General features: G+C 40.9%; 1 protein-coding gene across 1 annotated transcript; it reads left to right on the top strand.

Annotated features, from left to right (window-relative positions):
• Positions 1–243: 243 nt before the first annotated feature.
• Positions 244–3,523, top strand: LOC308102970 (serine/threonine-protein kinase OSR1-like; the record flags this gene model as incomplete). Its single annotated transcript, XM_080452822.1, has 2 exons — positions 244–1,526; positions 3,442–3,523. 2 exons carry the CDS (start codon positions 244–246, stop codon positions 3,521–3,523), a joined length of 1,365 nt encoding a protein of 454 aa, XP_080308948.1.
• Between the last annotated feature and the right edge of the window lie 13,639 nt (positions 3,524–17,162).

Genomic DNA, 17,162 nt, shown 5'->3' on the forward strand with positions numbered 1-17,162 from the left:
AAATTCAGGGCACTCATGGATGGAATGCAAGGTCGCCAGCGTAAATTAGTGTTGTCAACCATGCATGTTCATGGTTTGAGTTGTGTGACCATAGAGTTTCAGGTCAATTTATATAATGTCTGAGATTTATATAAAAATTGATAGAGTAGTGAGCACCAGCAGGTGTCCTTGCCGCTCAATCGAGTGAACAAGACAACTTATCTGAGTTTAACACACCGTTTACAGTGTACAATCAGTAAAAGAATGGAGGACCAGAGCTCTCAACCCTGGTCAATCAACAAGGATGATCATGTTCTCGAGGTGATAGGTAGCGGTGCCACAGCCGTGGTCCAGGCAGCATACTGTGAGCCCAGAAAGGAGAAGGTGGCCACCAAGCGTATCAACCTAACGTGTCAGACCAGCATTGATGAGCTTTCGAAAGAGAGCCAAGCCGCGAGGCAGTGTCACCATCGAAACTCTGTCCCTTACGATACCTCCTTTGTGGTGAAGGATGAATCCTGGTTAGTGATGAAGATGAAGCTACTCTGCGGTGGCTCTGTGCTGGACCTCATCAGGCACACCATCTCGCGCGGTGAACACAAGAACGGCGTCTTGGACGAGACCTGCATTGCCACCATCCTCGGAAAAGTGTTGGAGGGACTGGAATACCTGCATAAAAACGGGCAGATTCACAGGGATCTGAAGGCTGAAAATATTCTTCTTGGCGGCGATGGCTCAGTGCGAATTGCAGACTTTGGTGTGAGTGCCTCCTTAGCAGTTGAAGGCGACATGACCAGGAACAAAGTGCGGAAGATGTTTGTCGGTAGCCCTTTCTGGATGGCCCCAGAGGTCATGGAGCAGATACGGGGCTACGACTTCAAAGCCGACATCTGGAGTTTTGGTATAACAGCCATTGAACTCGCCACTGGAGCCGCACCGTATCACCAATACCCACCCATGAAGGTGCTGATGCTGACCCTGCAGAACGACCCTCCTTGCCTGGAGACCGGCATCACAGACAAAGAGATGGTGAAGAAATACAGCAAGTTCTTCAGGGAGATGATCTCGCAGTGTTTACAGAAAGACCCAGACAAAAGGCCTACTGCTGCTGAATTGATGAAGCACGAATTCTTCGCAAAAGCCAAGAACAACGAGAACTTCGAGAAGCTTCTTAAGAAGCGACCGACAATGTCGGGTTGTGTAACTGGGTCCAGCAAGACGGAGGACAGAGAATGGGAGTGGAGTGACAAGGAGAGTGAGGGGGGAAAGGCCACGGTGTCAGCTCCGCGGTCACCCAGGGTGGTGAAGTACGGACCACAGAACTTGGATAATTTCCAGCCCGTAGTTGTTCAACCATCTGCTCCAGCCCAAGAGAGCCCTGTGTCTGCTGGCCAGACGGGTGGAGAGGCCCCTGTGTCTGCTGGCCAGACGGGTGGAGAGGCCCCTGCTTCTGCTCTGCCCGGAAGTCCCTCACGCAGACCGGCTGCACGATCAAGCACCAGTGTCCCCATTAGCCTGGTGCTGACGCTGGGGAATCACACGATCAAGTATATTTTAAAATATCTTTCCATTTTAATTTAGAATTTCCTTTTCTGATAAGCAGCGAGCCATATATGCTTTGATTATTTTGATTTATATTAGGACAAATTTGCACGACTGTAAAGACTAAACGGAAGCGGGGAGGAGGGTTCACATCCGCTTTATCCTCTGATCGCTTTCAGAACTTCTGTTGCTCTAGACTGTATGACAGAAGCATTTGACGTGCAAAGTCAGTGTCCTCTTTTAAAACCCTTCTGAAAACCCATCTCTATGCTAAGGCCTTTTCTTAAATGTTCCTGCCACTCTTGTTTTATTTGAGTATATCTGTATGGGTTTAATGTACATTTTTGTGCCACTTGTTTTATTCTCTCATCGTCTGTAGTAGTTTTTATCCAAAGTTTTATCATGTTGTTCCTTTTATCCTGCTCTGTAAAGCACTTTGTGACTTTGTCTGGAAATGTGCTATATAAATAAATTAATTATCATTATAATCAACGACATCTATTTTTTCAAATCGTTTTACTGTTACCGTTTTACCTTTTAACGTCATGGATCTGAAAGAGGCTAGCCATCGGTCTGTCTGTTTACCGCCGGACCAATAAACACCACATTTCTTGTCAATAGGTTAACCCACTCATTTGTTTTCAAATGCGTACTATACTTTTTTGAATTATTTGAAGGAGAAGTTATTATGAACTGGGGGCTCAGATTGTCCAAATTTGGACTGAATGGGGACAGGTTTCCCTATTACACATATTTTAGTGTACTGTTTAAGTTTAAAATGGGAACATTTTGTATGTACCATACGGACGTCATCTTGAATGAGATTCAGAACAGACAAGCAGCCCAACATTATGTCTCCATTATGACCACGGTTACATATTATTTTCACTATTATTGATACTACCAGACAGTTTTTAAGTTGCTTGATGATTAATTGAAAACACCCGTCCTTGGTTCTGGTGACTGATATTGGCCTTCTAATGCGTGAGGGGCCCGTGTTTTTCCAATTACTTTTTTCATTTATTTTTCATATCTTAAAAATAGAAAAAGTGCTCCTCGGAGCACTGCCAGACCCCTAGTGGTTGAAATCTGAAGATACGTCACGCGAAGCTTGGCCAATCAAGGGGACAGGTAGGAAAAGAGGGACAGGTAGGAAAAGAGGGACAGACCGACCGACAAAGCCTCATCTAGGCCGACCCCCTGGGTCTGGCAAAAAAGAAAGAAATAAAAGTCTATAAAAAGAATTTCAAAACAAAACCCACCGTGGGCCCCAGCCCTCTGGTTAGGAATCGCTTGTTCTGTCGAGAGCATAATCTCTGCCAGACAATCTCTGATGTCAAAGTGATGACGTCAGATAGTAATTTAATGTTTCATGTTTCATGTGTATGCTCTCAGAGTTACAGACCTGTAAGGGTCCATCATGGTTCCTAACTATCAGTCATTTATCTGGGACACCAGCCCCTGTGGGTCCCGGGACCCCACATTGAGAACCGGTGGACCACACTGATGGGTGGTCCGGTGTATCGGCAGGAAGCCTATCTCCTGTTTCTGTAGCGTGAGGCAGCTTGATGTACAAGCTGGGCATGAAGCTATAGTATGTTGCAGGGAATTACCATCAGGCCAACCCTTGATACCAAGCAGGGAGGCATTGGGTCCCATCTTTATAGTCTTTGGTGTAACTCAGTCTGGGATTGAATCCCGACATCCCGGTCTCGGGGGGGGGGACACTCTAACCACGAGGCCACTGAGCCCGGCGGAGGCAAAGACAACATGTTGCTACGGGCTACGCCAAAACTGAGTGACGTAACCATTCAACAACATACCCTATATAACCGGTGTCTCATCAACGGGGAGTGAGTTAGAGAAAGTGATTGAGCCGTAGGTGTAGTGATAACGTGAGAGAGGCCCACAGATACGCAGACAGTATCGGGACCAGCTGGAAAGCGAGAGTAAGCCGGCCATTCGCATACAGAAATACACGGGGGAGTGGCACGGAGAGTGACACAGAGAGAGTGACGGAGAACAGAGAGTGACGCGAGACGGATCGATGGCTCTGCCGAGCCATGTCCTTCTCGAACACAAAACACGGAGGCGGGAACAGCAGGCCCGTGACCAGCAGGAGGCAGACGAGCATGTTTACGAACTACGAAAACATGATTTATTCAACTGTAAACAAGCGGAGTGGACCTCCGCTAAGTGTTTTAACCGGAGCATGTCGTCGTACAATCACGAGAAGCTGACGGAGGAGAAGAGGAAGAATCTGGAGAAGCGCAGGGCTCGCCTCAGGGCCGTACTCCAGGAGACGCAGGACCAGCTAGACTCGGAGCTCTCAGCTCGGCAGAACATATTCAAACGGCTGGAGCGACAGCGGCTGCACGAGCACTGGAAGAAAAAGTACCCGGAGTTGCAAAAGGTCGATGACGGTTGCCAATGGCAAGAGCAGATGCTGGAAGCAATAGCCCACGAGGAGAAGAAACGCAAAGAAATTGAGGACGAGAGAAAGCAGAAAGAGTGCGTGGAACGAATGAAGGAGGAGGAGGAGAGAATGAAAACACAGGAATGGATGAAAACGGAGAAGGTCCGGAAGCAGATGGAAGAACTGAAGCAGGAGGCCGACCGTCTGAAGAAAGGACAGGAAGCCCTGCTGGCCCAGCAGTGGCGGATGGAGGAAATGGAGGAGAAGAGGCGAAAGGTGGAGGAGGGCAGGAAGAAATCAGAGATGGGGCACTTCTTGGGAGGCCAGTACCACGCTCAGCAGAAGAGCAGAACGCAGCAGGTGCAGGAGGAGCTCGAGGTCGACCGCGAGATCGTGGCCACTCTGCTGGAATGGGAGCGAGAGGACAGCCGTGTCGACAGCGCGCAAAGGGAGAAGGCCATGGCCGACGCCACCTGGATGCAACGCATGATCGGGGAGCAGCTAGAAAGCGCGAGAAAGGCGCAGCCCGCCATTCAGTACAGGGAGCAAGCCCAACACGTGTGGGAGAAACAGGAGGACAAGTACGAGAAGGACAGGCAAACCAGGGATCGACTCATGCGCGAGCTTTTCACGGGGAGAAAGCAGTGGTTAAAGGTGAAGTTGGAGCACAACCGCAGGGCGAAAGAGGAGGCGCTGAGGAGACAAGAAGAACTGAACTGGCAGCTGGAGAGGGACAATCAGACAGACTACAGTAACTTCCAAGCTGTAAGTCAGACTGCGATAGAGGCAGAGAGAAAACAGACAGAGGGACAAAGAGAACTGAGAGAACAGAGACAGAGAGAGGCAGAAAAGAAGGACAGAGAGGCGTTGGAGAGAGACAGAAAGACACCAATATTACATGTACCAGTACCAGTAGAAAAGTGTGTGACGTGCGCTGATCATGAACATGTAACCCAGAAGGCTAAGAAGTCCGCTTTGGAGAGGCCAGTCTGGTTCTTTGGTATTTAATGCCGTAGTGTGGGAGCAGTGGCCAGACCTGCAAGAGGCATTATCTACATGACCAGAAGTACCTTGGATCACTGGATCGAGAGGATATTTCGACATTATGGTTGAGGGATCCTGTATGAAATGAACTGGGCGAGCCTGGTACCGAGGCTGTCAATTGGAGATGGACATCTATGGCCTCGATTTCATCACTGGATTCGGCGACAAAGGGGCCAACCAGTGTGTACAGGCTGTAAGACTAGGGGCCAGGGGCCAGGCCACCATTGGTCTGACTTATCCCCCCCAGCACTACCTCTGGTGCCCTTGTAGCACTTCAGAACAAAGCTACAAAGATTACGGGTCGAAATGGGACACCAACTGCTCACAAACAAGACTTTATTCATTCTGTTTGAAGCCGAAATAGCTTTAGTATCCCAAAGCTGCACTTTAAAGTTAAACATATTCATGAAATAATATAAATATGTACGTTTAATGAAAATAAATGAGAGTAAATATATCAATTAAAATAGACATACAAACAAACATAAATGCAGAATGTGCAATATGTGTTCTTTCATTGTTATTTCATTGGCCAGATAAAATATTTGTGTTTTGGCAGTTCGGTTTTGAGCTCGCTATCTTATTAAAACGTGTTATTTTGGACTTCTTGCTTGAGGAAATCCAGTACTGGATTGATCCTTGTTTTTTAGTATTTTTTTTGGAATATGTAATAATTACCTCTGATTAAATGTCTTCATAAATTATACTGATTTGTGCTAAGCTCTATACTGTAGGTCATCCCTGACGAGTGCTCCAGCGGTGTCACCGAGAATGCCCCATCCTGCCGCCTAGAAACTATGAACTAGGTGAACTATCCCTTTAAAGACATTTCCCTCAAAACCATTAACGTAATACTGCCTTTTAGAATTTAGATTTTTTGTTCGTTTTTTTTTGTTCGTGGGCCAGATAGAGATGGTCAAGGGGCGGGATCCGGCCCTCAGCCCGTATGTTCGCCATGTGTGCTTTAGACAATGGACCCCCATTTGATGCAATTCTTTAAATCTCTCGGACCGCAATCTACACTATAAAAATATTCAGTGTGAATTTAATTCTGAGAATGTACAAATGGAATGGGTCCATTTAGTTTCATGTGCACACTCTATTACGGACCCGTAAGGGTTCCTTTGGACCCCTTGTGGTCCCCGGACCTGACGTTGAGTGTGTTATTTTTTCCGAATTCAAGATTAAAGAGCAATGTCTGTTTTGTCTCTGCCAGGCAGGGGGGAGATTATGTTTTCACGCCTGTGTCTGTTTGTCTTCTGTCCGGGGTTACTATTCCTATCAGCCCCAGCTTTCTTGTACACTCTGCCAGTAGGCCAAGGAAGTAACTCACTGCATTTTTTTCTTTCATGTTTTACATTTTGTGATTAAATATTTAACCACATAAGCTCTTTTCAGCTGGGACACCAAATGACGCCCTTGCAGTGCTCACATCAATTACGAATCCAGGTAAACCACATGAACCCCTAGCATCCCTATTCTGTGCATGTCATAATAAAAAAGGCCAAAGAACTTGAACATTTGTCACAAATAGCCGATCTGCAGCTCTCAACACGCTGCGTTGTGACACGTTGTGAGCTTGTAGATGGGCTATTTTCGCTGTTTGAAGTACAACAAAGTATAATGGATCCATGTACGGGTGGAGTTTAAACTCCTAATGTGAGAGGTAAGGTTTATGTATACATGTGAAATACACGTATAACAGATCTCAATCAGTCATATCAGGGTAATGTGGACAGGTCGAGCCACGTTTAACAATTAAATTCTGTAGAACATTGGTTCTTAAAGTGGGGTCCGAGACCCCCAAGGGTCCTTGGGTTGATTCCAGGGGGTCCCCAGCAAAATGTGTTAATACAGCATCACATCAATTTGAACCCCTTTATCCATAATTTAAACGTTGGCTATTAAAAAATAGCAGATATACAAGCTTGCAGTGCCGCGCTGCGAGCTTGTACATCTGCTATATTCGAAAATATTTGGGAAAAAAACATTTTTTATAATTTGGAGAAAAACATTTACACACATTTTCTCTTCTGGGGATCCCTGGCACAACCCCATTTCAGATGGGGGTTCGCGGCCGAATTCAATTTGGCACAAGTTTGAGAACCACTGCTGTTGAAGACAAAGGATACACAGTTTGTCGTCGCATTGCCACTGCATGTATCTTCAAGTGCCCGCTCAGCAGAACAGAGACAGTACTGCTGAGGCACACAACTAGTTCGATATGCAGTTGACCAACATGATAGATTAAAAAAAATACTACAAATAATGGCTGAGAAAAGATTGTAAATTAAATTCACTCTGTTACAGTTGCCCCCACACACACACGCACACGCACACACGCACGCACACGTGCGCACGCACACACACACACACACACACACACACACACACACACACACACACACACACACACACACACACACACACACACACACACACACACATATATTAAAATGACACAGTTCTTCCAAAGTTCAGGGCTGCCCATAGTGGTGACTCCCTGGTGACTAACCCTCATGTTGTTCTTTTTAGGAACATAGGGAAAGTGTTTGCACAACAGTCAGTGATATCATGTTTACATGCTTTCCAATAGTTGTGGTGTATTCCCCTGCCAGCACGTAGGAAGTTTGCATGGGCCTAAAATGAGGAACTCATCATATGTGACTTCCCTTTGTTTATGTGCTAATGCTAATGTTTTATGGTATATGAATGTTCCCTTTTAGAATGACATTACAGAATAGGTGCCATTCACACTGAACACTATAACTATAACTATATCGTTCACCATTGTATTTTTTTATAGTCGGTGTGAACTCTGCCATCCACTTGACTTTTAAACTATATTTTTTATAGTTATAGTCAGGCCTGGAATTTCATCATTTTTGGTGCAAGGTCACTTGGCCTTTGGTGTGGTCCAAATAAAACAAGATTTTGGTCCATTGAAAGAATTAATTGAATTTAAGGGTTAAGGATTATTTTAAATTTAATATGTAGTGTGTTGCCTTTTTATCTGTTCCACAGAGGGTGTCCGCAAATCAGAAAATTAAAAAAAGTATTATTGGATGTCGATGTGTGCTGACGTTTAGCATTTTCTTTTGGATTCCACAGAGGTCAGCATGTCTTAAAAAAAGGAATGTCCAAAAAGATGCTATATCCTTTTTATTTATTTTTAGATAAATAAAAAAAAGGGGGAAAAAAAATGTTTGGTTTCTGGAGAAACGTTCAATGTCAACGTTTCCTCTTGGTTTAAAGATGGGGACTCAGGGGAGTTAAGAATTCAGAATCTCAACAAAAGACACAGTAATTTAAGAATTCAGAATAAGTGCATTCAACAAAGGTAGGCAAGAAAACTACTAATCACCAGAAGTATTCGGTTTTTAAGTCTGACGTCATTTTGTAGTCCGACGTCAGGTCCGGGTCCAAAAGGCACCAGCACCGTCCACTCTTCATTGTAAACAAACATGTTGGAGCCCGTAAATCTTTTTACAATAACCTCCTTTTTCAGAAATGAACCATTGAAGGTTAATAAGGGTCTTAATGCTAATATCATAGACAGTAAAAAGTTGGCTAATATATATATTTATATTTGTATTGTGATTATTAACATAATATTAAATTTTTTATATGTATTTATATATATATATTTATATATAGATATATATATAAAATAGCGATTTCCTCTTCTCTTTGATTGTGCTGGGAAGGCGGTAGAATGACACTTTAGTCGTTATTTCAGTCTCAGATCTCTTAAAACAGTGAAGGACACAGCACTGCGCATATTGGGAAAATACACTCTTGGACCCGGAAGTTATTCTGACGGGGCGCAACGTCACGGCTTAAAAACCGAATATAGTGCATTCTCTTCTAAAACAAGCAACTAAGAGCATACCTAGCACTAAGGTAAAAGTGCAATATATCAGCTACCTGCTTTCTTAAACAGTTGAGACAAATAGGAAAATCAAATGAGCAAGAGCTAAAACAAGGGTATCAAATAAACAAGATCCAACAAAACAAGAGCTCGTACAAATAATTGACAACAAGTAGGCAAGGCTAAGAGGAAGGGTCAGGGTAGTGTTTCCTGAAGAGGTGGGTTTTCAGCCTGCAGCGAAAGATGGGCAGTGACTCTGAGCTTATAGTTGTAGATCTGCCATTTTAGTTGTGTTTTATTGTACTGTCTGTGTACACAGTGTTGTTGCCAGCGTGTCGAAGGCAAATTTCCATTTCATGCAAATACAACAAACAATAAAGTTCTCTCATCTTATCTACATCTGCATAGTATCTGCATAGTATCCGTAGCGGTGAGCGTCATCGGATTCCCCTCTTCTGAGGGGAATCCGATGACGCTCATCGCCATGGATACCATATAACCAGTGCAGCTTCATAACAAACAAAATAGTTCATGTCGGGAGTAAACCTTGTACGTCCATTGTTATTATTAAAAAAAAACTAAATGTGAAAGTAGCCGATCTACAAGCTCACACCGTGTCACAAGCTTTTGTGCAACACTCTTGTGTGATGAATTGGGGCATTTATTTACAAAAAAATAAACATATATACAAAGTTGAAATATGGAGATAAAAGGTTTCAGACTGAAGTGCAACATGAAGACCCTCATGTATTGAATACTTCTGCTTTCATGTTTGACACAGAAGCACAGTTTCTGTGAATTTAAATGTCTGTGGTATACATAACTATTATTTACCATGGGGAGATTAATGAGCATGAGTGCTCTTTTTAAGTAATACACACACACACACGCACACACACACACACAGGTTTGTATTACTATACTCGTGGAGAATTCTTTGGGAATAGATATCCCATTGTAATCAATTTGTTCTATTGGTTGCTTGTTTTGTTTTAAGAGTTCTTTGGGAATAGGTATGCTGTTGTAATTTTCCACCGATTTTATGAATGAATTTGTTTTAGTTTTTAACTGTAAGCCTTAAAGCCAAAAAATAGCAGATCTACAAGCTCACAACGTGCCGTGCTGCGACACGTTGTGGGCTTGTAGATCGGCAATAGCCTGGTTTGTGACACCGCCGCACGCCTACAGAAGTATGACATAATAAAACTCTAGCCCTAACACCTAAACGAGCTGTTAGCTTGTACACCTGCTATTTTTGAGATTTAAAAAAAAAATCTTGAAAGTATTTGAATTTTTGTTTTATATAATTTCTTTTAACATAAATCTTCTCTCCTTCTCTCCAAAACATTTTCAGGTGGGGGGGTCTGCGGCCATATATATATATATATCAATTGACAAGAAAACGTTTGAGAACCACTGGCCTAATGCAAACCAAACTGAGGGCTCCTTGGTATTATTAAGGTTGAGAAGCACTGCACCACATGTTCCACCACTGGATCAGTTCCGGTTCATATGCTGTGGCTCAAACAAACCCATCAACACACTGTCACACACACACCGCCCAGGACACAGTAAAAAAAAAACTATACGAATCCCACCTTTTCGTCTTGACTTCAGTCAATGGTGTGAGTTAAATTCATATTCAGAACTTTGCCATGTACATACAGTACAGTACTCTCGTGTGTGTGTGTGTGTGTGTGTGTGTGTGTGTGTGTGTGTGTGTGTGTGTGTGTGTGTGTGTGTGTGTGTGTGTGTGTGTGTGTGTGTGTGTGTGTGTGTGTGTGTGTGTGTGTGTGTGTGTGTGTGTGTGTGTGTGTGTGTGAGAGAGTGTGAGGTCTTTCTCTTTTGTCCTATAGTAGCATAATGTCCATCAAGAATGCTCACTATGCAGGTTTCAGTTTTCATCAGTTGACGCCTTGTTAGTAGGAACCTTGAATTACATAATTTCATCATCGCAGTTTCATTTGTTTATTTATAGTAACATATTCAAAGGCTAATTTAAGATCTGGAACTTTGACAGACCGTTGTATCATCATCAGGTCTCTTGCTCGGCGGCCGAGCGTAGAGCCAATCAGCTTCGCCAATCTTCTCCATTTGGGTCGGCCCAGTGCGGTCCGTTGTATTCCATTACCAATATTTATAGCTATAAAAGTTACTAAAGAAATATTTGTGTGTTTTAACTGCATACTGATAAAGCTGTGTGTATAATCAAATGTCACAGGTTCAGATAGAAATACTTGGGCTAATCATTTTGTGATGGCCATGTCCTTGAATGAGGATGTTCAGCTAATTAACCCATTAAGACTGGAACGCATCTGTGTCACTTTTTTGATTTGGGCTAAAAAAGCATTATTTTACACTTTGGGATATTTTTGAAAATTCGTGAAAATATGTGCAAATCTTTGAATATATATATTGTTTAAAGCGAACATTTTTAACTTTATTCTTTGCTTCTTGGGGTCCCTGGAACTAAAGATTTTGAGATGGGGGTTGGCGACCAAATACATTTTGGGGGTCCTTCACATGAAAGATTTTGAGCACCACTGATTTTTTTCACCACTGAGTTTTTCAGAATACTGTTGGGATTTAGAAGACATTGTAGAATCGGCATCAGGTCTTAATGGGTTAAGAAAAAGAAACACCTGGGGGAGACAGACATACTCCCTTTTGAACAGAGATAAACAAGCTCTGTCATTGAAAAGGAACTCAAGGTCTCTATTTAGATATGGAGAGAGACTTTATGAAACACATGCCTGTGGAGCACTCCAAACATGGATAAAAACATTCTTAACGTGAGTGTAGATTATCTACTTTGACGTTATAGTAGAGTGCTTCTCTAACTTTTTGAAGGTGGGAATAGGAACAGAATCTCAGCCAAAGATGGTGAAATGACTAGTAAAAGGTGCGATGACCTTGTTCTGTAACTGTTGCCCCAACAGCGTGTGCATGATTAGTGCATGTGATTGTATGTTCTGTTTGTCACACAGACCCAAACTTTTTAGCTCGAGACCCAAAAGAGATTTTTTTTTGGGGTCGGAAGAGACGTTTTTCCGGGACCCAAACTAGTGAAAATAGCAGATCTATTTGTATTTATGAAATACTTTTGAAAAATGTTGAAAATGTTTTTAATTGAAAAGTTGTGATTTTTCTGTTTAAACTTTAAAAAATCTTTCGAGTTGTTTTCTTTTTTTAATGTAGGAAACAAAGGGGGAAAAAGGGGGATATTTAGTTTGTGACCCATAAGAATTGGTCTGATACACACTACACTACACTACGTCTCTCTGCATTTGATGATGTATGTGTTTGTAAGTCGCTCTGGATAAAGAGCGACGAACAATTTTAGGGTCCCTAGATTATGTATGTGTGTTGCCTCGTATCTCCATAATTCATCTTTATGTTTCCTATATATTTTTTGGGTAAATGAATGCCCTACTTTCTAATATTTTCAAAAGTAGCAAAAATAGCCGCTCCTAAGCTCACAACGCATCACATCGCTATGCGTTGTGAGCTGATAGCGTGGCTATTTTTGCAACAAATGAAAAATTTTGAAAGTATTTAGGTCTGTCTGTTTTATAAATAGTTAACAAATGAAAAGTATTAACAAGTGCTTGTGACATAATATAATAACTACATTGGATCCATTGGATCACAGGTTCACTTTTTACATTTTACTGAAAAGTAACAGTTTTGTAGATTGAGTCACATTCTCAATTGATGGGGTGACAGTCTTTCTGTGACAAAGTTGTTCTGTACAGTAGTCTTTGTCAGGTAGAAACCTCATATGTCCAAAACAGTTACTGTACTTTTCAGGATTCAAAACGCGTTGCTTCGCGCCAAGTTTTGAGCTTGTAGATCTGCTACTTTTGATGCTTTTGTGTGATGCTGTAGGATGATCAAGGAGTAGTAGGGCATTACTTTACGAACAAACACAAAAAGTAAAAAAAATGGAGATAAAATAATTCTGTCTGACAGCGACAATATTCACCCCCTCATACATTTGTGAAAATTCCAGGTGATGTAATGCAATAACAGATGCCAGCTACAGTACCACTTACTGTGACTTTGAGAATGAGGAAGTCAGGGAGGTGAAAGCTGGCATAAATAGCGACGACCACAGTGCCTGAGCATTACAGCAAACAAAAGCCCTTTGGTTATCTTATCAGACACAGAAGATTATTATTCAACATGGACATGTTCGGACTATACAAAGTACAGGTACGTGTGAGAGGGACCGAGGTTATTATAGTTTTCTTTTGTTTTTATTTAAATTTCAATTTGACTTTGTGTTTTCAATTTCAGTTATAGCTTCAGTTAGTTTTTAAAAGGGCACCTAGACAAGTCTTCTAGCTCACAATGCATTGCATCGTGCTATTTTAGCTATTTTTAAAGGAAAATAATTGGATACAAGACAAAAAATAAGGAATATTTTGTAAACACATAATTTTTTCGTAAAGCCTTGTTTTTATTTTTATTTCAGTTTACTACACTGTTTTTTTGGTTTGTTTTTCTTCAATTCTAGTTTTAGTTATTTTCTTAATTCTGGTTAACTATAATAACCCTGAGAGGTTCATTGGGCTTGAGCTATAAAAGACAATTCAATATCTTTTCCAGCTTTAACTTTATAGTTTTATATTAGGTGAAACTTAAAAAAAAAAAAAACTTTGATTCTAAAGAATGCAATGAATTTAATTGTCTTGTTGTTCTTGCCTTTACAGATTCTTCTAGTGGGACTGCTTTTTATCCCTGTATTGACGTGTTCGTGTGTTGATGAAGACAAGCTGGAGAGAAAAGCTGAGAAGATGCTTAAACGCTACCCACAGGCCCTTGAGCCAGCAGCTGTCGCTGAGTCTGGCGCCCCAGAATGTCCCATAAAACTCTACGAACAACTAAACGAAGACATCAGCAACCGCTCCATCTCACCCTGGAGATACATGTAAGCAGTGGTGGAAAAAGTACTCAAATGTTTTACTCCAGTAAAAGTATCAATACTGTAAATGTAGAAATACTCTGTTACAAGTAAAAGTCCGGAATTCAAAATCTACTTGAGTAAAAGTACAAAAGTATTGGTATTAAAATGTACTTAAAGTAGCAAAAGTAAAGAGCACTCATCATGCAGAATGTCCCATTTCACAACTTTACAAAATCTTTTAAAATCTTTTGAAAATAGCAGATCTACAAGCTCACAATGTGTCGCATCGCATTGACCATTGCATGTCTGCATTCAACGTGTGTGAAGAATTAGACACGGATAGATAAAGTACTGACTTTAAATTGTTGTGGTCGCCTTGCAGCCTTGAAACCAAGGAAGACCGCTTCCCCCGGACGCTAGCTGTCGCCCAGTGCCTGTGTGAGGGATGCATCATGACCAACAGGGAGCGCGGAAGGCACGAGAGCAGGGACTACAACTCTAAACCCGTCACACAAAGCAGGGTGGTTCTTAGAAAGAAACCATGTGAGGAGGATGCAAATAAGTATCAACTCGTACCAGAAAATGAACTGGTGGCCGTCGGCTGCACGTGTGTCAAAACCAGAAAGACTGTCTAATCGAAGACACATTCTTATAGACCATAGTAGTGACATGTGTCACATACATTGTGTTGTGTTTGTTTTAAACACACTTAAGTTCTGATGAATTAATTGCCTCGTCTAAGCCTGTTGTCACATATTGTGACAACAGGCTCATATATAACACAACATGCATTTGTTTTGTAGGTAGGCCTTGTAGGCCTTGTTCTGTTCTGTTCTGTTTTGTATTACCTACTGTTTACTGCTATAAATGTAGCTAAAGATCGGTAATCTACATGGGTTGATGGCTTCGTCATCTAAAACATTTGACTATTGTATTATAGTTATTTTGTGTTTTGTGAGACCATCTGTTATTTATTTATTTGGTAATTTAAAGCTATTTATTTTATCTGCAATAATATGTATTTATATATTTATATTTTTGTCATTCATATTTTGCAACTTGTGGGTTTTTAATAAAGTTCAAACTTGCAAAGTGGAGTCAATCTTATGTGTAAACACAAATGTTAAGAAGAAACATATCAAGCTGATATAAAAGTATCTTTTTGACCATAGACCATAGTAGTGACATGTACTGTAGTGACATGTCACATGTTGAATTAATTGCCTTGTCTAAGCCAAGTGGTGGACAATGTACTCAACCCCGGTACTCGAGTCAAAGTAGAAATACTCCTTGTCAAATGTTCCTCAACTACAAGTGAAAGTCTGTCTGTTGTTTAAACATTTTAACTGTATACCAAAACAAGCAGGAGAATATGACACCACTACTCAATACATTGACTAGACAAGGGTTCCTAAACGTTTCAGGCTGTGACCCCCCAAAATAATCATATTTGAACTGGGGACCCCCCACCCTCACAAGCACTTGGAATTATAGGCATTACATTTAGTTTGTCTTGGTTCAACTTCCACAGATACATATTGTGAAAATAGCAGATCTACAAGCTCACAACGCCTCGCAACGTGAGGCGTTGTGAGCTTGTAGTTCCGCTATTTTCACAAAGTTTTCCTCTTTCTTACGGAATATTTAAAGATTCTTAAAAGTCCTTAAATTGTGCAGATACCCTGTATACACTTATACTGTATATTGGTTTGTTTTGTAGAGTGAGAAAACAATGTTGCACATCATGCTTATCATCTGGGGACCGCATGAGAAGATTTGTGTTGTTAGAATTTTTTTACTATTGACTTTTCATAGTTTTTCCACACATATACACTATACAAGTTTTTCTAATTTCTAAATAAAAATTTCTAAAGTAACCAAGTTTTTAGGAGTATATAATATTGTTAACATTGTTGAACCCCCTCAAGGACCCCTGAAGACAGATAGATGTCTTTCCATTCACGCATGGTGCACTTATCACAGTGAAATATGGTGTCTTTAAGAGCGTGTTAAGAGTATGTTTGAATGGCCTGCAAAACTGTGCATTAATGATGCTCCTACATGTGCCGTTAATAGCAATAAAACTTCTTCTTGGCGTGTGGAAAAATAAATGCTATACTTTTAAATGATTGTCAAGACCACAAGGGTGTTGTAATCATCAGGGAAGACAGTGACACTTTCTGAAATAATAACGTACCACCTTCTGTGCGGAATAGTAATCTGTTGGAAAGGTAATCTGTCATAATGTCTACATGCTATATATATAATGTCTATATGCTATATGTGTCATGAAGTCTTTGGGATGGTTTTATTAAGTGGAGAATGAACACCTACTGTTGTGTATGTGAATAAGGATAATATCCACATGCTCAGTAATCTTGTTGTTTTTAATTGTAATTTTAATTAGGGTGTCTAATACTGTTCCTTGCTTGCTTTTCCAGTACATAACCTGTTTTTATCCTGTACTTATTTCAATATTATGACTCTGTTGTGCTATGCTTTTTGTAATCTCAAAATCATTGAAAATGAGGGTCCTGCCCTCAATGTATTTCCGAGAAATGTGAATGAATGAATATGTTGTGCCTGTAATCCCAAATTTGGCATCTGTTGCACAAATAATGGGACGTCTGATAATAGTTCTGATTCGTTTAATTGAGTTGCTTACAGACTATACATTTGACTACTTCCATATGATCAGCCATTAAACTCTTCTGCATTGCAAAAAATTATGTTTACAGTATGTTTGATGGTCACAGGGACATCTTTTAAGCTGTTTGTTGTGATGTGCTAAATGATATAATTATAATCTAACTAACACATCTGCAGTGGTTGGTCTTCCTACTCCTCCATTGAGAAATGTAGACCTCTGGTGTCGGCTAAGACATTTAAATAAATGTTAAATGGTGCATTTACAATGCTTTACAATGAGCATTGTATTCATCCAGACAGAAAAAAAATAGTACTTTATATGCGTTAGGCCAAGGACCCCCATTTGATTAGATTTGTTATCTTTGGGACCACAATCTGTTAACACTTCCATTGTTAGACATGATTTGGTCGGATATGGTCTGCCATTTGGTCCAGAATTCACTGTTATCTCTAGTATGTATAGGCCCATGTATTATGATTGAGTTAAACTATGACCAAAATAGCCATTCACTTCTGCAGTGGTGGAAAAAGTACTCAAATGTAAGTAAAAGTATCAATACTGCAGAAGTACTCTGTTACAAGTAAAGGTCCGGAATTCTATATGTACTTGAGTACAAGTAAAAAAGTATTGGTATCAAAATGCACTTAAAGTACCAAAAGTAAAAGTAGCCTGTCGCGTTGTGTTTTGTAGATCGGCTATTTTCAAATACTATGTATAAAATACGGCTAACGTGGTTAATGTATGTTTCATA

Source organism: Gymnoscopelus braueri, assembly GCF_963280865.1.
Source record: "Gymnoscopelus braueri genome assembly, chromosome: 16".
NCBI classification, from domain to species: Eukaryota; Metazoa; Chordata; class Actinopteri; order Myctophiformes; family Myctophidae; genus Gymnoscopelus; species Gymnoscopelus braueri.